This window comes from Chelmon rostratus, chromosome 14 (genome assembly GCF_017976325.1).
Source record: "Chelmon rostratus isolate fCheRos1 chromosome 14, fCheRos1.pri, whole genome shotgun sequence".
Taxonomy (NCBI): domain Eukaryota; kingdom Metazoa; phylum Chordata; class Actinopteri; order Chaetodontiformes; family Chaetodontidae; genus Chelmon; species Chelmon rostratus.
Window position 1 is genome coordinate 6,795,829 of NC_055671.1, and position 20,767 is coordinate 6,816,595.

General features: G+C 39.5%; 4 protein-coding genes across 4 annotated transcripts; 2 read left to right on the plus strand and 2 right to left on the minus strand.

Annotated features, from left to right (window-relative positions):
- Window positions 1-2,031: 2,031 nt before the first annotated feature.
- Window positions 2,032-3,859, plus strand: LOC121617421 (guanine nucleotide-binding protein G(I)/G(S)/G(O) subunit gamma-3). The gene is made up of 2 exons (XM_041952602.1): window positions 2,032-2,130; window positions 3,731-3,859. The coding sequence occupies exons 1-2, from the start codon at window positions 2,032-2,034 to the stop codon at window positions 3,857-3,859; spliced, it is 228 nt and encodes a 75-aa protein (XP_041808536.1).
- A 3,554-nt stretch (window positions 3,860-7,413) lies between these two features.
- On the plus strand, window positions 7,414-9,104 carry LOC121617522 (guanine nucleotide-binding protein G(I)/G(S)/G(O) subunit gamma-3-like). The gene is made up of 2 exons (XM_041952716.1): window positions 7,414-7,440; window positions 8,976-9,104. The coding sequence occupies exons 1-2, from the start codon at window positions 7,414-7,416 to the stop codon at window positions 9,102-9,104; spliced, it is 156 nt and encodes a 51-aa protein (XP_041808650.1).
- A 1,771-nt stretch (window positions 9,105-10,875) lies between these two features.
- On the minus strand, window positions 10,876-16,199 carry banf1 (BAF nuclear assembly factor 1). Its single transcript, XM_041952289.1, has 3 exons — window positions 16,110-16,199; window positions 14,807-14,971; window positions 10,876-13,671 (listed from the first exon to the last, which is right to left on the minus strand). The coding sequence occupies exons 2-3, from the start codon at window positions 14,930-14,932 to the stop codon at window positions 13,525-13,527; spliced, it is 273 nt and encodes a 90-aa protein (XP_041808223.1). The 5' UTR covers window positions 14,933-14,971; window positions 16,110-16,199; the 3' UTR covers window positions 10,876-13,524.
- A 704-nt stretch (window positions 16,200-16,903) lies between these two features.
- On the minus strand, window positions 16,904-20,201 carry prdx5 (peroxiredoxin 5). The gene is made up of 6 exons (XM_041951669.1): window positions 19,952-20,201; window positions 18,560-18,694; window positions 18,338-18,469; window positions 17,766-17,804; window positions 17,607-17,671; window positions 16,904-17,327 (listed from the first exon to the last, which is right to left on the minus strand). Exons 1-6 carry the CDS (start codon window positions 20,045-20,047, stop codon window positions 17,222-17,224), a joined length of 573 nt encoding a protein of 190 aa, XP_041807603.1. The 5' UTR covers window positions 20,048-20,201; the 3' UTR covers window positions 16,904-17,221.
- Between the last annotated feature and the right edge of the window lie 566 nt (window positions 20,202-20,767).

Genomic DNA, 20,767 nt, shown 5'->3' on the forward strand with positions numbered 1-20,767 from the left:
TCTTTCATTGAATGTAGTTTTGTGTAGGCTGTAGTTTTTGCCCAAAGGAGTAAATAAGAAATGTACGACGGCAAGCACGAAGGACAAATTAGCAAGATCGCGAATCAGCCTCCTCGGTACCAGAGATAGTAAAAGAAAAGGATAGGTCACCGCCGGAAAAGAGAAGCGAGGGGCAAAGCGCCATTAAAGCCGAGGAAACACTAACGTTAGCTTAGCAAAGATGGCGTCGGGCACTTTTCCAGACTTCAGTTGACGGTTGTCAGCCTGTCCGCTCGAGTATTCTATGAATTATCACGATAAAGACGATGTCTTAGATTTACTGTGTTGTACCTTTGTGAAATAATCTTTAATTAACAGGTACACACATACAAAGCATTGCTATTCGTTCAAACGGCGTTACGACTTAAGGGAGCCGCCGTGGGCGTCGCGCTCGTGGTGCTCTTTCCTTAACAGGGTCTCGGATCTGTGAGCGTCACAAGTAACAGCAACAAAAATACACCCGCTGTGCTTTTCCCACCCACACATTTCATTTTTCTTTCTGTTTTTCTCGCATACAAATCAGACAATCCTTTCATGTGTAGCACATTCACAGTGGCATTTAAATACCAGCCTTAATTTCACAATGTAAAGGGTGATGTAAACCACTACACTAGACTGCAGCAGTTCCCATGGCAACAGAGGAGAGGGTGGGCATCACAAAAGGCAAAGAGACACGTAATGATTCAGACCTCTGGAGTCCACATGCCAAGCTGCATATAATCTTTTTGCATGACAAACCAAAACCACACACCACATAAACCATCCTTTTCCCTGACTGAGATGGAAACCTGAGAGATTCCAGTTGGCCCCAATTTCCCAGCCACAGATATGGTATGACCCACCCACATAAGAAAACCTTCACCAATGGCTTCCCCCTCCCTCCGTCTGGCAGGTACCACTCACTGCCGAGGGGGGGATCCTATCCATCCACCACAAATCTAGTGCTCATTGTGGCAGAATTGCAGTGCACTGGACTGTACAGAGCAGGGTACCATCCACGCTGTTGTCTGTGAGGGGTGGGGTCCGGCTACACTGATACCACCAAACATAAGCTTACAGAGGGACACAAGAGAAGCAGAAAAAGAGAGGGGAAAAAAAGAGAGAAGAGGGGGGAAGATTGCACCTGAAGAGGAATATAATACGGGTAAGAAAAGGGGCTGGATGGAGGGAGAAGGGAAAAGACAATGGGGAAAGGTCCAGAATGGTTCAAATAGATTCGCTCCTTTGCTGTTTTTTTCCTGATGACAAGCCATCCTGCTTGATTCCTTTTCCATCTGTGGCACATTTATTTTCAGTCATATGGATATTTATTCATTATTTCATCAATGGCTGTGTGGCTGCGGTGCTTATTTCATTCTACATTTGGTATTTCTGTGCTTGTTCTTGCTCGTAGTGTGAGAATCCGTGGGCCATGGTGAATAAACCTGACCATTTGGCCCAGTTTACATGTTCCGTTTGTATTTGATAAAATATATATGCTTTTGTTGCCGTAGAAGATGACATAATGTAGCAGTTGGGCCAATTCTATGACACAATATTGATGGATATTTATACTTCATTGCTGGAGACTGACTTTTTTCATGCTTGCTTGCTTTGCAGCCAAAGCTCCTAACATCTATAAATAAGCAATAAAATACCATGATTTTTGAGCATAGATTTTATCAGATATTACACAATAGTGCAATATGATGTATGTCTTAGTTCACACACTCAATTCATTTGAGCAAACACCTTGAATGTTGCACTAAAAAGCTTAGCAATAAACCCAGCTGTGTGAAAAGGAAGTAACCATCTCAATCAGAACATATTTTATTATTATTATTATTCACTAAGTCTACGTGAAGCTTTGGATCAGTCATTCCTGGGGAAGCAGTGCTATAGGGAAACTACTTCAAATGAAAAATGTAAAAAAAAAAAATCAAAACATTACAGAATGTATTTCCAGCCAATTCAGCTCCATGAAGCCTAAATGTTGCTGTGTTTGTGGCCAGGATGAAAGGAGACACCCCAGTGAACAGCACCATGAGTGTCGGCCAAGCCAGAAAGCTGGTGGAGCAGCTGAAGATAGAGGCTAGTTTCTGCAGGATAAAGGTAAGACTATCTGAACACCTCACTCAGAGACAAATCACAGCAGTCTAATAAGCTAGACAACAGACGACACAAAAGGGGGAAAGAAGGAGTTGATAAGTAAGAACAATACAGAGGATGAATTGCATTTTCAAGACCAGTTCTGCCAAACTGTCATTATCCACAGTGGGTTGGAGATGAAGGAAAGCTCCGGTGACCTTCTGAAATGCACTTTAAGTCAATGCTTCCTGTTGGAGAGTTTCCAAATGATATTGGCTTCTGTCATGGTCCTAATGGTGTCAAAGACACCTTGCAGAGGCACCTTGTCTCTTTAAAAGAAGAACAACCCATTCATGTAAAATGGATGGACGGAGGGAATAAACATAGATTTAATGTGAATAATATCATGTTTTAGAGAGTTTTCAGGTGCTGTCACCTCTGGGAAAGAAAGACGGAAAAAAGTTTGAGAGAAAAACATAGTTTGAACTGGAGGCGCTTTCTTATCTTTGCTCCAAGACTTTGCAAGACTCTGCTCTTATTACAGCACCAGCCTTTTAAAACGCTTCTCCATCAGTGAAGTAGAATATATGTAGCCAATACAGCACAGATTTGGCTATTTAATGCAACCCAATAAATAATGTTCAGATAGAAAACATCAAAATTAGAGGTTTTCTGGGCCTCAATGAAGATTTAACTTAAATTTGCAATTTTTGCATGTTCACAAGTTTCATGCTAAAATCCACATTTGACGAAGCCATAAAATGTAAAAATTGTGGTGAATTCCAAATGTTTCTGTCCTGATTTCCATTCTGTGCACTCAGATTTAGTTTTGTATTGATGTTGATTCTGTATTTTTTGTGCTGGTGTTGTCTTACTCCTGTGTTCACTGCTGTATCGTGATACCTTTGTATACCTCAACCTGCTAGTATTATTAATGGTGCATCTTTTCCAGCATTGGCAGAGAAACATTTGATACAATTCAATTTTAGGTTTTGATGATGCATATTGTAGTCTTCATTAGCCAAATCTGAGCTAACATGTTGAGATTTAAGGCTTAAAACCAAAGACTGTGCAGAGTGATCTGGTGAGAGGTTGTAAGCATTTGCTCCAGCCATTTGGTGCCAAAACATGCTGGGAAAAAGATCATCTGTTGGCAGAGCTGTAAGACAATACACTGACAGTCTTCATGAGGGTCATACAGAGTGTATCTGACGCTGCACACACTGCATTTCATTGGCTTTGTACCTGTACTCCGCGCAGTGGCAATAAAGTTGAATCTAATATAATACAGTGTTAGTATTTGTACCTGTAGTTTGTGGACAAAACACCAAAACGTTGCATGAACAGACTGTCTTAACAAAAAGTCATGTCCTAGAGAACACAAATACAACCAAGATCATGTGGTTGATCATATCCTCATTAAGAGGGAAAATGCTGACTTTTAAATACAGCATAAGTTTGCCAGTGGAGAACTCTAATTTCTTGCGGTCTATAAATGCACCACAACCTCTGACCAGAGATTAATAAAATCAAAGTGTGTGAAATGGACTGATGGTTGAAAACAGTATGATCTAATGGAACCATGTTCACGAGCCACCCTAAATCTGACCGTCCTCGTCTCCAGGTATCAAAGGCAGCGGCCGACCTGATGGCGTACTGCGACGCACACTCGTGTGACGACCCCCTGATCACCCCCGTGCCCACTTCGGAAAACCCTTTCAGGGAGAAGAAATTCTTCTGTGCTCTGCTTTGAGACCAATCAGGGATTGTTGTGATTTAAAAGTACAACTGTACAGTATGTACATGTATGTACAGTGTGTACGTGTACTTCCAATCTAAATAAGACATCACTGTACTATAGTAACCTTGCATAAAAGCTGCCGATGTACAGTACATAATCAACTACAAAATGTCTTCAACTAAATTCTTTAACTGCTAACGTCTGTCTCAGTGTTAGAGGGGAAGAAAAAAAAAGATGGGAATTGGAAACAAAACCTAAACATTCAATCAACAACGAGTCAGAGTTACTGCTATCAAAACCGAGACTACAAGTTTAAAGAAAAGAAACAAACAAAAAAAAAGTAATCATCTGGTGGAAAACATTTCATGCTCATATATATTTACAGGTAACTGCCAAAAACAAAGGGAAACAGTCTGAGCATTAAGTGTCTTAACAGGCTCCAAAAGTCACAGGAACAGATTCATATGGATTCTGCAGCTTTGTTAACTTTGAACCGGGAGGCTAAATCCCCACATTAGGTCTTTGGATTAAGGTGGTGCTACAGGTCCCAGATGCTGCTGTGATCAGGTCAGGACTGTCAGCTCTCCTCATAAAACGTCCCCACATGTGAGGGCTGGCGACTAAAGACTATGTTAGGTAATAACAGTTTCCACTTGGTGACTACTTGTTGATGGAGGCAATAGCACTTCTTCAGAAAGGCTTTACTCACAGGTAGAGGTCTTCACAAAGAACGTTTTTTTTCTCCGTCGACATTTAGATCGTCCTTCAGAGCTGCATCACGTTTATGGTCAATACATTTTGTATTTCCTTCACTTGGGTGTTTCCGGTTTTGGCAGTTACTTGTATCTACCAGGACAACAGCTGTTTATGAGTGAATTATAATCATGCAAACTTATTTCAAGGTTTTATTAAGAGTTTAGCATTTTGCTCATTTATATACTGTTGCTGTAGTGTGGATGTGGAAGTGTGTGTGTGTGTGTGTGTGTGTGTGTGTGTGCATAGGTGCTACTGTGAAACTTAAGCAACAATTCTGAGCATCTGATCACTGTCAAATCGAGATTTTATAGCTCAATAGCACACAGACCCAAAAAATAACATTCCAGGGGTGATGGAAATTCAGTATACAATGTAAGCCATTACAGCAAAATCAGCTATTTGGTTATTGTGAGTCTGTCACGTGAAGAATTTTCTATTTCTTTAAGGCAAAAAATAAATACAGCAGTTATAATGTACTTTTAGAGACAGTTGTACATCGTCATGTCAACCAATCAGGTCTGAGAGGTTCTCCAGGGCAGAGGGGCCCTTCAGCAGTTCCCAGAAAAATACGAGAAATGGCCTCACGTCTCTACTCACTCATGTGAAGCGAGGACAGATGTGAATGACGTGAGAATTCCTACTTTAATGGTTTCATGTTGTCGGTTATTTCTACATATACAGTACAGACAGTGGTTTAGTTCTGTTAAATCATAACCACAAGAGAGATAACTGCTCTCGTCTGGAGTTTCCTCAGACACGATCCTATCACATGTGCTCCACGACAACTTCCCACATGATAAACTTTTTGGGAACCCCTGCTCTTCGGGATCATTTAGAAAATTGTCCAATGTATTTTCAACATCTTGCAAATGTCAAACTTGGAGCGTTGGTGAAAAAGTAGCCATGAAATATCATGCATTGAAATAAAACCTCATGTTATCAAAGGGATTCTCTCAGCTGTGGTTTTATTTGCTAAAAAAAAAAAAAAAAAAGAAATCTTTCATGAATATGTAAAAAAGACACATGTCCACATCTGATAGCTTGTCTTTTATTTTTTTTTAACAATAAGAGAAATATAAAAACTGAAACTGAGTTCTCACAGTCAAATGCAAACATGTCAGCCAGTGTTTCAACATAAAGCTGCTAGACAAGTTATATCTTCAAACAGCTGGTGATGTGTGAAAGATTATGGAACACAGCGTGGACATGCACTATGTCAGATCTTATAGTTCGTCTGGCAGAATAAAACTAACATGCATTAAGGCATCTCATGTGTAAAAAGACAAAGTCGAAGATAACATCAAGCTCAGTTATGAAGTCCTGGCCTAAATCAGGATTGTTGTTAAAAAATAAACACTATCGGTGGTATTCCCTCTCCAGAATCACCAGAATCTAAATCAGTGCTTCACCTTTTCCCTTTGACAAAGTCAAGAAAGAGATTGCGTGGGTTTTGTTGGGTTTTCTGGTTTGCAGTAAAGAAACAAGATCAACTTCTACTGAAGCTTCAAATACATTCTATCACATATATACAGCAGATCGACTACTTTAGCCTCTCAAGCGTTAATCACACAGTATGTCATTTCTGCAGCTAGCAATCAAAACAATTAACACAAAACACAAAGGTTGATAATGCTGTGAAGCAGTGTGGGATCATGGGAGTTGCTGTCTTCATTGTTAAACCACCACCACTGCCACTAATGTGTATGAAATGTTCCCGGACGAGGTAATGTATGAAAGTTGTACGTACGTTACATTTAGTCACATTTGCCGACTTCCTTCCTCACTCTCTAAAGTATTATCTGCTGGTTGTCATGTCACCATTCACAGGCAACCCACTGAAATGCACCATTACTTTGAATAAAAGTAGAGATTTCTCTGGGTTGGAACATTGTTGGAAATAATGAGCACAAAGTACGCTACTCCACAAAATGCATGAGATCGGTCTAGTGATTTTCTTTAGACATTTCAACACAGAAATGTTACATATTATACCTTTAGTGAACAAACAGGGAGCTCATTGATTTACTGTACCATGGCTTTTGGTTTAGATTCAGACGTGTCGTACGATCATGACACTACTCAATCAAAACAATTTTTCCCTATATCAAGGTATACATTTAAGCACACCAACAAGTGAATGTGGTCTACTCATTTGCCTCAATCCCCAGCACTTAAGGCAGATAACTAAATGCTTTGTTGGCTGCACGCATCATCACGTCACATTAACACTACTGTCTGGCTAATCTTGTGGACACACACATGTAACTTTATTCTTTAATGCAAAAGGCTGCAGTCCACTCATCAGCAATAGACGTGTTTTTGACAGTGTTTCAGCTTTTTGCATCTGCATCCTCATATACATTTCCATCTTCGGGTTCAAACAAGCTTTGAGCAAACATGTGAGATGGTGGAGGTGGGTGTTACATCAACTTTCCAATCACTTTAAAATAGAGCTGCAACGATTAGTGGATTAATCAATTGGTCGCTCAATATAAAAATAAATTGCCAACTATTTTGATAATCGATTAAGACTTTCACATTGTCTGGTTCCAGCTTCTTAAATGTAAGGATTTGCTGCTTTTGTCACTTTTTGATCATCGGTAAATGAAAAGTCTTTGGGTTTTGGACTGGTGGTTGGACAAAAGAACCAATTCAAAGATGTCACTTTGCACCCTGAGACAGTGCAATGAGCATTTTTTCACAATTTCACATTTCATGGACAAAAAGATTTAATTTTAAAAATACTCTGCACATTAATCATGATAATGAAAATAAGAATTCGCTGCAGCCCTACTTTAAAAAGCAGACAAATGGGGCAAGAGGCCCAAGAGCTGAAGGTGTGTACAAATATTAACGTATATTGCATTGGTAAGTCGTCACTTTACACAAAAAGAAAAATCTGTTGTGAACTGAAATCAAAATACTGATCAGAGTAGCAATGTTTAGCTTAAAAAGGTAAAGTCTCAGTATGTGACCAAAGAAGGATTACCAAACATTTAAAATCCACCCTTTCAACAGAAAATTCATGCATTGTAGTAATGATTCTGATATGAACTGAATATTATTACCTTAAGCAGCTTTTTCCAAAAACTGGAAACTAGATATTGAGTCTAAGGCTAATCAATAAAGTTTTCTCACAGCAGACATTCTGCCTTGTCAAACACAGGTGCACTAATGTTAATAAAGGTTGCATTACATTTAGGCGTACCACTGTCACAGCCCTGCTAATCTGCATGCAGGCTCAGTGACACGACTTGCTGGTAAAAGCTAATGAAAAGAAGCCATCGTTATTAGTTACGCCTGTGATGTTACTACAACTATGACAAATTAAAATGTTTGCAGTGATAAGGGCTACTGATGGTGAGCACACATAACAGGCAAATAGAATTGTCACATTCTGAGATTATACACCAGACGTTTCAATTTAATGGCAATTTAAAGAATGATAAATACAATACAATGACAAAACTCTAAGGCCATGAGAGGGACATGTGTGAATTCTATTTGTGGGTCAAAGGACTTCAGAAATACACTAACAACTTTTAGTTTAAAAACAAGCTGACTTCAATAAACCTCAGTGTGTACAGTGTCAGTTTACATATATTGTGTTGTAATTTAATGAAAATCTGTGACGAAGGAACAGTTTGGACTTCAGAAGTAGAAAACAATGACTGAAGGCTTTATAGTGCATCTTTTCCAGCATTGGCAGAGAAACATTTGATACAATTCAATTTTAGGTTTTGATGATGCATATTGTAGTCTTCATTAGCCAAATCTGAGCTAACATGTTGAGATTTAAGGCTTAAAACCAAAGACTGTGCAGAGTGATCTGGTGAGAGGTTGTAAGCATTTGCTCCAGCCATTTGGTGCCAAAACATGCTGGGAAAAAGATCATCTGTTGGCAGAGCTGTAAGACAATACACTGACAGTCTTCATGAGGGTCATACAGAGTGTATCTGACGCTGCACACACTGCATTTCATTGGCTTTGTACCTGTACTCCGCGCAGTGGCAATAAAGTTGAATCTAATATAATACAGTGTTAGTATTTGTACCTGTAGTTTGTGGACAAAACACCAAAACGTTGCATGAACAGACTGTCTTAACAAAAAGTCATGTCCTAGAGAACACAAATACAACCAAGATCATGTGGTTGATCATATCCTCATTAAGAGGGAAAATGCTGACTTTTAAATACAGCATAAGTTTGCCAGTGGAGAACTCTAATTTCTTGCGGTCTATAAATGCACCACAACCTCTGACCAGAGATTAATAAAATCAAAGTGTGTGAAATGGACTGATGGTTGAAAACAGTATGATCTAATGGAACCATGTTCACGAGCCACCCTAAATCTGACCGTCCTCGTCTCCAGGTATCAAAGGCAGCGGCCGACCTGATGGCGTACTGCGACGCACACTCGTGTGACGACCCCCTGATCACCCCCGTGCCCACTTCGGAAAACCCTTTCAGGGAGAAGAAATTCTTCTGTGCTCTGCTTTGAGACCAATCAGGGATTGTTGTGATTTAAAAGTACAACTGTACAGTATGTACATGTATGTACAGTGTGTACGTGTACTTCCAATCTAAATAAGACATCACTGTACTATAGTAACCTTGCATAAAAGCTGCCGATGTACAGTACATAATCAACTACAAAATGTCTTCAACTAAATTCTTTAACTGCTAACGTCTGTCTCAGTGTTAGAGGGGAAGAAAAAAAAAGATGGGAATTGGAAACAAAACCTAAACATTCAATCAACAACGAGTCAGAGTTACTGCTATCAAAACCGAGACTACAAGTTTAAAGAAAAGAAACAAACAAAAAAAAAGTAATCATCTGGTGGAAAACATTTCATGCTCATATATATTTACAGGTAACTGCCAAAAACAAAGGGAAACAGTCTGAGCATTAAGTGTCTTAACAGGCTCCAAAAGTCACAGGAACAGATTCATATGGATTCTGCAGCTTTGTTAACTTTGAACCGGGAGGCTAAATCCCCACATTAGGTCTTTGGATTAAGGTGGTGCTACAGGTCCCAGATGCTGCTGTGATCAGGTCAGGACTGTCAGCTCTCCTCATAAAACGTCCCCACATGTGAGGGCTGGCGACTAAAGACTATGTTAGGTAATAACAGTTTCCACTTGGTGACTACTTGTTGATGGAGGCAATAGCACTTCTTCAGAAAGGCTTTACTCACAGGTAGAGGTCTTCACAAAGAACGTTTTTTTTCTCCGTCGACATTTAGATCGTCCTTCAGAGCTGCATCACGTTTATGGTCAATACATTTTGTATTTCCTTCACTTGGGTGTTTCCGGTTTTGGCAGTTACTTGTATCTACCAGGACAACAGCTGTTTATGAGTGAATTATAATCATGCAAACTTATTTCAAGGTTTTATTAAGAGTTTAGCATTTTGCTCATTTATATACTGTTGCTGTAGTGTGGATGTGGAAGTGTGTGTGTGTGTGTGTGTGTGTGTGCATAGGTGCTACTGTGAAACTTAAGCAACAATTCTGAGCATCTGATCACTGTCAAATCGAGATTTTATAGCTCAATAGCACACAGACCCAAAAAATAACATTCCAGGGGTGATGGAAATTCAGTATACAATGTAAGCCATTACAGCAAAATCAGCTATTTGGTTATTGTGAGTCTGTCACGTGAAGAATTTTCTATTTCTTTAAGGCAAAAAATAAATACAGCAGTTATAATGTACTTTTAGAGACAGTTGTACATCGTCATGTCAACCAATCAGGTCTGAGAGGTTCTCCAGGGCAGAGGGGCCCTTCAGCAGTTCCCAGAAAAATACGAGAAATGGCCTCACGTCTCTACTCACTCATGTGAAGCGAGGACAGATGTGAATGACGTGAGAATTCCTACTTTAATGGTTTCATGTTGTCGGTTATTTCTACATATACAGTACAGACAGTGGTTTAGTTCTGTTAAATCATAACCACAAGAGAGATAACTGCTCTCGTCTGGAGTTTCCTCAGACACGATCCTATCACATGTGCTCCACGACAACTTCCCACATGATAAACTTTTTGGGAACCCCTGCTCTTCGGGATCATTTAGAAAATTGTCCAATGTATTTTCAACATCTTGCAAATGTCAAACTTGGAGCGTTGGTGAAAAAGTAGCCATGAAATATCATGCATTGAAATAAAACCTCATGTTATCAAAGGGATTCTCTCAGCTGTGGTTTTATTTGCTAAAAAAAAAAAAAAAAAGAAATCTTTCATGAATATGTAAAAAAGACACATGTCCACATCTGATAGCTTGTCTTTTATTTTTTTTTAACAATAAGAGAAATATAAAAACTGAAACTGAGTTCTCACAGTCAAATGCAAACATGTCAGCCAGTGTTTCAACATAAAGCTGCTAGACAAGTTATATCTTCAAACAGCTGGTGATGTGTGAAAGATTATGGAACACAGCGTGGACATGCACTATGTCAGATCTTATAGTTCGTCTGGCAGAATAAAACTAACATGCATTAAGGCATCTCATGTGTAAAAAGACAAAGTCGAAGATAACATCAAGCTCAGTTATGAAGTCCTGGCCTAAATCAGGATTGTTGTTAAAAAATAAACACTATCGGTGGTATTCCCTCTCCAGAATCACCAGAATCTAAATCAGTGCTTCACCTTTTCCCTTTGACAAAGTCAAGAAAGAGATTGCGTGGGTTTTGTTGGGTTTTCTGGTTTGCAGTAAAGAAACAAGATCAACTTCTACTGAAGCTTCAAATACATTCTATCACATATATACAGCAGATCGACTACTTTAGCCTCTCAAGCGTTAATCACACAGTATGTCATTTCTGCAGCTAGCAATCAAAACAATTAACACAAAACACAAAGGTTGATAATGCTGTGAAGCAGTGTGGGATCATGGGAGTTGCTGTCTTCATTGTTAAACCACCACCACTGCCACTAATGTGTATGAAATGTTCCCGGACGAGGTAATGTATGAAAGTTGTACGTACGTTACATTTAGTCACATTTGCCGACTTCCTTCCTCACTCTCTAAAGTATTATCTGCTGGTTGTCATGTCACCATTCACAGGCAACCCACTGAAATGCACCATTACTTTGAATAAAAGTAGAGATTTCTCTGGGTTGGAACATTGTTGGAAATAATGAGCACAAAGTACGCTACTCCACAAAATGCATGAGATCGGTCTAGTGATTTTCTTTAGACATTTCAACACAGAAATGTTACATATTATACCTTTAGTGAACAAACAGGGAGCTCACTGATTTACTGTATCATGGTTTTTGGTTGAGATTCAGACTGATGTCGTACGATCATGACACTACTCAATCAAAACAATTTTTTCCCTATATCAAGGTATACATTTAAGCGCACCAACAAGTGAATGTGGTCTACTCATTTGCCTCAATCCCCAGCACTTAAGGCAGATAACTAAATGCTTTGTTGGCTGCACGCATCATCACGTCACATTAGCACTACTGTCTGGCTAATCTTGTGGACACACACATGTAACTTTATTCTTTAATGCAAAAGGCTGCAGTCCACTCATCAGCAATAGACGTGTTTTTGACAGTGTTTCAGCTTTTTGCATCTGCATCCTCATATACATTTCCATCTTCGGGTTCAAACAAGCTTTGAGCAAACATGTGAGATGGTGGAGGTGGGTGTTACATCAACTTTCCAATCACTTTAAAATAGAGCTGCAACGATTAGTGGATTAATCAATTGGTCGCTCAATATAAAAATAAATTGCCAACTATTTTGATAATCGATTAAGACTTTCACATTGTCTGGTTCCAGCTTCTTAAATGTAAGGATTTGCTGCTTTTGTCACTTTTTGATCATCGGTAAATGAAAAGTCTTTGGGTTTTGGACTGGTGGTTGGACAAAAGAACCAATTCAAAGATGTCACTTTGCACCCTGAGACAGTGCAATGAGCATTTTTTCACAATTTCACATTTCATGGACAAAAAGATTTAATTTTAAAAATACTCTGCACATTAATCATGATAATGAAAATAAGAATTCGCTGCAGCCCTACTTTAAAAAGCAGACAAATGGGGCAAGAGGCCCAAGAGCTGAAGGTGTGTACAAATATTAACGTATATTGCATTGGTAAGTCGTCACTTTACACAAAAAGAAAAATCTGTTGTGAACTGAAATCAAAATACTGATCAGAGTAGCAATGTTTAGCTTAAAAAGGTAAAGTCTCAGTATGTGACCAAAGAAGGATTACCAAACATTTAAAATCCACCCTTTCAACAGAAAATTCATGCATTGTAGTAATGATTCTGATATGAACTGAATATTATTACCTTAAGCAGCTTTTTCCAAAAACTGGAAACTAGATATTGAGTCTAAGGCTAATCAATAAAGTTTTCTCACAGCAGACATTCTGCCTTGTCAAACACAGGTGCACTAATGTTAATAAAGGTTGCATTACATTTAGGCGTACCACTGTCACAGCCCTGCTAATCTGCATGCAGGCTCAGTGACACGACTTGCTGGTAAAAGCTAATGAAAAGAAGCCATCGTTATTAGTTACGCCTGTGATGTTACTACAACTATGACAAATTAAAATGTTTGCAGTGATAAGGGCTACTGATGGTGAGCACACATAACAGGCAAATAGAATTGTCACATTCTGAGATTATACACCAGACGTTTCAATTTAATGGCAATTTAAAGAATGATAAATACAATACAATGACAAAACTCTAAGGCCATGAGAGGGACATGTGTGAATTCTATTTGTGGGTCAAAGGACTTCAGAAATACACTAACAACTTTTAGTTTAAAAACAAGCTGACTTCAATAAACCTCAGTGTGTACAGTGTCAGTTCACATATATTGTGTTGTAATTTAATGAAAATCTGTGACGAAGGAACAGTTTGGACTTCAGAAGTAGAAAACAATGACTGAAGGCTTTATAGGAAGGCATCACACCATTCTTTAAGACAGCCATAGCAGTCACCTTGTTGTTTGACATTTGCCCCGCATGTGTCCTTCAGCCAGTCCCGGAAAAGCTCCTCATCTTTCTTTAGCACCAGAAACTGCCCGAGGACAACATACGCCTGTGGAGGGAGAGACAAAAGCACAACAGAAAGTTAAATTAAGACAGGAGGTTCTCACATCAACAGCCCCGCTTAATCTGCACATATGATAGCTCTTTACAGCTCTATAGTGATGACTGCATGAACTGACAACTGGTATGTGGAAAGGGGATGGTTTGACACCTTATAGTACAATGAAATATAAAGAAATGTCAAATATAGGGATGCCAAGATCAATCCGCTGCCAATCATTATCAGCCAATATTCATGCGAATGGAAGCGCCTCCTTTGTGTTGCTCTATTGACTGAACAGACTAAATAAAAGCAAGTTGTTGACAGAATGAGAAATCAATACGATTAACTTTTTGTGGTTTGTTACTTTATACTAGCCCAACAGATTTTCTTTGTTCAAAAAACAAAAAAACACCTTGTGTCCTATCACCCAGTGCTGCTTTTTCCCCTGCAATTGTATATTAATCTATTAGCCACATATCAGAGAAGATCATCATCGGTATCAGCAGCAAAAAACTTGATCAGGACATGATGACATGACATGAAGATGCAAAAATGACTCCCAGACAAATTAACGGTGGCAAAAAAAGAAGAGAAAGAACTTGGAAGACAAAAGAAGAACAATTTAAAAACTAGGGTACTTGTTTTCCATCACATTAGAATTTAATTAAAGCTTTATCATTTGCTGTGGTACCAGTAAGATGGAAGATTTACTCGTGAATGCTATTTCTCTGAGGAACTGAAAGATTGATGAATAACCAGTTACAACCTGTTAGTCAAGTTGTGCTTAATTTGCTTTCAACCGCACTGAAAGTATGATAACCTGGTTAAAGTGTTAACATGGCAGTTGATATCATTACAGCCATGACCTTAAACTGGTTCATACTCGAAAACACAGTAAAAGCTGCTTTTACACAACAATTTTTCTGCTACTTTAATTCTATATCAACATTACCTAAACTACAATTTTCACATTACTTTGACAGAGTTGGGCCATTATGACGGACAATTATAGAATTACAGTGAGAATACCACTACTGCAGCGAGGATTAGCCTGTATGGACAGTGTATTTTATATGTATGGTCAGGTGCATACCAAAGGTCTATACTGCATCCCGAAGGTTAAGGAATCAAATCAAATCACCTTGTCAAAACCTTTCTCTTCCAGTCTTTTGCCAAGGACCTCTCCAATGCCAGCAAGAGCCATGACAGACTTCTCACCCATGGGCTCGGCCACAAAATCTTTATGTTTTTGGGATGTCGACGACATGGCTGCTTTGTAGGCGGTCGAAGATCACCAGCTACTGAACTGTAACACAAAAAACACAATGGACATTAAAATACAGCAAAAGTCTTATTACAGGAGGAATGTAACCCCATTTTTTTTAACTTTCCCCAATGCTTAAATCATTTTATTTTCCCCTTCACTGTTTTTTTTTTAAATGGGGGAACAGACTACCAGTTTGAACCCAGCTGAACATATTTTCATCCACATCAACACTGCAGCAACTGTAGTTCTATCCAGTCATTCGAAAACTGAAACTAAGTCACCACATTGAATATCTAGTTTTCAAGTAAGTCTACAACCCACATACAGGTACACTATACAGGATACGTCATGTGTACTGAGTTCAGAAACTATGTTTTTATTCAATACAATGTGATGAATTGTTAAATCAAATATACACAAAGCTCAGTCCATTCATAAACTCACAATATTAAAAAGTTTACGTATAGGTTGGCGGGAGCAGTCAAGTATTATGTGACAACAACGTATTTGATTTATTTTTTATTTAATTGAACACCAGTAGCAAAGTCTACCACTTGTAGTTGGTTTTTCATCGGTATCAATAAGCCGTTGCCTCCATGAAGGATCTGATAAGAGTAAACGAGCGGTCACTGCGGCAGGCGTCACCAACTGGGTCACTATACAGACGAATAATATTGATGTTTGTCCAGTACTCAAACCGCGTTTTACCTAGACACAGTAAACTGGATAACCATGTTTACACTCACTGATACAGCGACCAGCAACAATACGACACGCTCGGGCTTGAATTGCGCGCGCATTATGTTCCAGTGCTAACAGCTTTAGCATAACGAGTCCACTATCTTCAGACTGCGTTGTCGCTTCTTTTCCTGTGAGTCGCCATTGCTTGTTAGCAGGGGTGCTCGGTTTTTAAAAATATTACACGATTATTATGGCGATACTGAAGTAATCTTGGCCGTAGCGCAGTCGAAGAAGTTAGCGCTGTGAAGCTACAGTGCAACACCAGTAGCTCCGAATTTAGCGCCTGCAAGTTAAATGAGCGCTAACGTACCATTAGCTTCAGAAGTAGAAAGCTTCCTGCGCTTAACCTCACTGCTTGCTATCATCTCGCGCTAATTTTTTGCTTTGGACATTTCTTAGCAAATGACCGCCACATTATGTTAGAGTAGCATCTTACCTTTCAATTGCCTGTCCGGGGTGAAAGTTACCGTAGATCGCTGGAGCTTCGTGGGGTTTATGTTTCTGCCCAGGCACCGGCGACCACAATGCAATGCGCCACCCTCTTGCGCCCTGACGTCATGGGGTGAACTTTGGATCACGTGTTTTCTCGTGTCGTTGACTCACAGGATACAAAGAGGCATGAACAGACTTGCCCTGTGCTTTAACTGCAACATTTCAACATCAGAATCAGCTTTATTTGCCAAGTATTTAAATGCATGAAAAGAATTTGACTGCAGTCTTAAGTTGACCCCAATGTAACACACAGTTCCAAGAACAATTTTCAAGAAGATGGATAGACAGACATATATCTATACACAGGGACAACAAAGCTGAACAGACTGGCACATTACAACGAAGGACAGCTTGCAATGTTTATGAATAAGTCAAACTGTTTCTGTAAATTGTATTGACTGCAATAATGCAAGGACTCTGACAGCAACTTACGGTTTTCGTATGTATGTTTTGTGGTAACACTGATACAAGTTTGTATTAATAGCAGTGTGTTTCTAAAGGTTTGAATTTGCATGGGTGTAGGAGAGATTAAACCCTTATAAACATCTGTCACATAGTGTGTTCATACCACGTGCTCGTCCGCCTCATGATAGTCCATTTTCAGAAGGTTGTTTTATTTAGATTTTTATATTCATGCTTACTTTGAATCAAAATGTCTCATTTGCACTGTCATAAATAAAACATTATGACACTGGGCATTTTGTCCTCTTGCATCATTTATTATAAGATTACAGCTGCGGGATATTTTATTCACAGAAAAAATAACTTATCCTATGAGCAATAAGGAAAACAGTGATTAGTGCTTTCAGGGTGAACTTTATTTACTCAGAAGTAACAGTATACAGAGGATGATGCATGTTCCTTTGGATTGCCATTTACATCTATTGTGCGCATTAATAACCTTCCAGCTGTTTTTTTGACATTAGCATCCATGTGACATTTGCATCCGTCTTTGTGAAAAGGAGAGAGCTTGAATAGGTTGGTACAGGGCTTTGTTAGTGCAACTTTTACAGTAACTCAGGGTTTGCAGTGCGGTTTAATAAGCTCTAAATAACCCTACAGATCAGACAGAATATTGGAAGCCAGGCTGCAGGTCAGCCCGGTGCCATCGGGCTCCACGTTGATCTTCTTCACAACTCCATCTTCCACCAACATAGCATATCTGAAACACAGGAAGAAGTCCACACTGATTTATAGCTATGAACCTCACATGTACAAGAAAAAGCCAGACCCTGACTATGATGCATCTACTTTAAAGATTGCAATGTGCATTTGCATTGCATTTTATCCATGCAATTTTTGAATGGATAAAATGCAACCCATTGCATAGTGCCACTGTTAGCAAACAGTAGTGTGCATACCGAGCAAATCACTTTGATGGGGGGGTTTAAAAACACCTATGGCTCAATCTGTTATTGCAAAACTGCAAAAGGCTCATTACCTCTTGGATCGCTTGTTCCCAAGTACCTGCACAATCTGATCACTGTCAAGTAAAAGGTCAACAGCCTAAGAGGCACAAAGAAAAAAAGACAGATGAGTTCACACAGTCAGATTTATGACTTAAGACTAATAACTTAAAGATACCAGACACCTAGTTTACCTTTGTAAAAGCTCCAGTGGGATCAGCCAGCATTCGAACCTGCAGGAGAGGGTAGCAGTAAGATTCTTAACATCTGAAATATCATAGTGCATTTCATGTCTGTTTTCAGTGTATCTGCTGTATCATCAATCTCTCTATTCTTAAACAAGGCCACTAGAAACTCTGAGGTAAGGAAACGGTCCTAAACTGACTTTACAAGATACAAGGACAATGTGAGTGATCTTAAAGTAGATCAAGAGTGTGATATCTCATCTTTGCATTACGATCTACTGTTAGCATTTCTAACGTGCCTCTCCTGCACACAGGCCAGTGAACTATGATAATGTTTAGCAAATTTCTAGGATAAACTACTGGTCAAATCCACCACAAATGGGTGCCAAACAAGAATTTCCAATTAACTTTACAGATACAAAAATATCCGACAGAATTCCTCTCAGCTCTTAAACCTCTAAAATGTATGATTAATAATATTATTATCCTCTGAATGATGGCAATATGTGTTCAGCCATTATCTCACAGTTTGACCTGTTGGAGCTGTCACAGAAATTCACACAAAAAAACGTAGTCCATACCTTGCCATCTGTTCCATGCTCCTTTCCCCAGGCGGCCATGACAAATGCATCATTGACAGAAACACAAGCGACCTCCTGTATACCTTTACTCTTCAGGTCCGCGGCCTGCTGCACAAAACCTGGGAGGTGAGTCTGAAAGCAACAAGAGAAATACAATGTCAGCCGACGCAAAGATGAGTGTGAGCAAGACACAGCAAACAGAGACAAAAGTGTGTACCCAACCTTGGAACAACCAGGGGTAAAAGCTCCAGGTACAGCAAAGAGGACTCCCTTCTTCCCCTTGAAGAGCTGATCCATAGCCACCTTATTTCCTGGCTCCCCCTCCTGGACCTCCACTGCAGGGAGATGTTCACCAACCTGTTGGGCGTTGAGAAGACAATGTGCAGGAAAGCAGACTTACTTTCTCAAATTACCATACTATCTGTTGATTCCTTATATCAAGAAAGTGTGAACAAAGTTACACAGCATGCACACTATGTACAGAACAGACTTGTGATGCAAATATAGCTTTATGATTTGGATTTAAATGCTGCTAACTCTGCACGCAAGTAAGAGCACTTTCATTGTGGAGATCAACAGAATAACATATCTTGAGAGATGGTTTTATACATTAGCATTGTTGCTGACACTTTGTATAGAAAGCACACAAATGTTTAGAGTCAATTTAATATGTATAATCACATACTTGCATAGGATGCATATAGGAATAGGGATGCAGGGGAATGATATGTATAAAACATACAAATAAAATCAAACAAGTATTCTTTTTTTAATCCCACATAATCAACATAATCACTACAGGGATTGTTAAAATAAACCAGTCTCCAATTAGGTCTCACAGATTAGCAAATGAAGTAGAGTAGATAATCTGATCAGGATTGAAGTTTGAATTCCAGTGGGAGCACCTTAGAGTTGGTGGCCACTGGGGGGCGACAAATCACCACATACACGCAAGTGTCGCTTTAAAATGGCCGAATGTTCAAATATAAGGCTGCGTGACACTAACTCACTAAGTACATTAAGTCCCTCTGAAAAAGCGATACACCACACTTTAACAATGTTATAGAGATTTTCAGAAAATAAAGTTAGTACGCTGGCAGCTGTGAACTAAGTTACAGACACGCTTTCAGATAGTTGTACATTAATCTTGTTCTCCAACTTATAAATTGCGCTCACACATACATGTACTGAAACTATATGAAACGAACAAATTAAAACACGGTGACACAAGTTTAATGACGACTAAAGAGGTCTTAGAAAATGTACAAGTCTTTCTTCGTGTGACGATTAATGTTATAAAAGGCACTGGACCAGCCAGGCGACAGCCCATTGACAATTCGCGTTATGCTGCGTTCAAATGAAGCCCCGCAGGTGTGGAGAAAGCTGCTGGTGAAGCACCGAAGGGACAGTGACGAACAAACAAACTGTACCAAACTAGCTAACGGCTGTCATGGCGACGGGTTGGAGAGGGTCAGTTAGCACGGTGAGCTACAAAGACGAAAAATGTAGCCGTGTACGTTAATTTAGTCAACTCGCGCAACAAAATACGACATGTTTCTGCATAAGCCATGTAGCACGTACAGCTAATGTTAGCTAAACGCACTCAAATCTTACCTGAATCGGCATCTTGGCAATAGGAGAAGTATGTAGGAGCCTGACACACTGGATAGCACGGGTGCTCTTGATCACAGCGGCTGTAACAGAAAGCATTGTAGCTCGTTGGTTAACTAGCTAGCATGAAGTACCGTGTCACGGTGACTCTGGAGGATGCGGCGTGTCCCGTGTTGCGTTTCTGCGCTCAGACACACCTCGACCTGACTTAGCGGTACTGCCACTAAAGCTGACTGACTCTACTGTTACCTGCAGTAAGTTACAGTCCCACATTGAGTTTGGCTGCTGGGACTTAACCTAGCATCCAGACCTGGGCCTGTTAAATCTTTATTTACTGCGCCATCTGCTAGCAAGAAGCCATATGTCCAGCGCTGTGTTGGTTCGCACATGCTTTAACTAAACAAGTTTTCTTTTTATTTCAGTGGGAAGCAGCATGACAGTTCTGATAAAGAAAACGAACTTTCCAGAACTATCTGTCTATTAACTTATTAAATATAGTGCGAGGGAAACCTATGTTGAGGTGGAGGGAATGTAAAAGACGTATTGTCATATTTTAGCTAAAGTTGTTCTCGTTACAAACTTTGAGCCTAATAGCTTAGGTGGAGCACACTCATTGTGGGTCCCACATTAGACTGGACAGGATAATGTGTCCACAGAAAAAGAAAAAAGCTTTTTCTGTGCTGCTTTACAGAAGTGACACCTGCAGTCAGAAGTGATGCACAGCTGCAAAACTTCATACAGACACATGGAGGTACTTTGTTTATGTGGTAGTATGGTCAGTCAGCTGCTGCCATATCTTCATTTTTATTCATTTCTAAT

Excerpts from the sequence above, each read along its gene's own strand:
- LOC121617421 (XM_041952602.1), top strand. The coding sequence starts at position 2,032 with ATGAAAGGAGACACCCCAGTGAACAGCACCATGAGTGTCGGCCAAGCC. Across the intron at positions 2,131-3,730 it reads CTAGTTTCTGCAGGATAAAG|GTATCAAAGGCAGCGGCCGA; the intron begins GTAAGACTATCT and ends CCTCGTCTCCAG.
- LOC121617522 (XM_041952716.1), top strand. The coding sequence starts at position 7,414 with ATGGGGCAAGAGGCCCAAGAGCTGAAG. Across the intron at positions 7,441-8,975 it reads AAGAGGCCCAAGAGCTGAAG|GTATCAAAGGCAGCGGCCGA; the intron begins GTGTGTACAAAT and ends CCTCGTCTCCAG.
- banf1 (XM_041952289.1), bottom strand. The coding sequence starts at position 14,932 with ATGTCGTCGACATCCCAAAAACATAAAGATTTTGTGGCCGAGCCCATG. Across the intron at positions 13,672-14,806 it reads AAGAGAAAGGTTTTGACAAG|GCGTATGTTGTCCTCGGGCA; the intron begins GTGATTTGATTT and ends CTCCCTCCACAG.
- prdx5 (XM_041951669.1), bottom strand. The coding sequence starts at position 20,047 with ATGCTTTCTGTTACAGCCGCTGTGATCAAGAGCACCCGTGCTATCCAG. Across the intron at positions 18,470-18,559 it reads TTACCCCTGGTTGTTCCAAG|ACTCACCTCCCAGGTTTTGT; the intron begins GTTGGGTACACA and ends TGTTGCTTTCAG. Across the intron at positions 17,672-17,765 it reads CCACTGGAGCTTTTACAAAG|GCTGTTGACCTTTTACTTGA; the intron begins GTAAACTAGGTG and ends TGTGCCTCTTAG.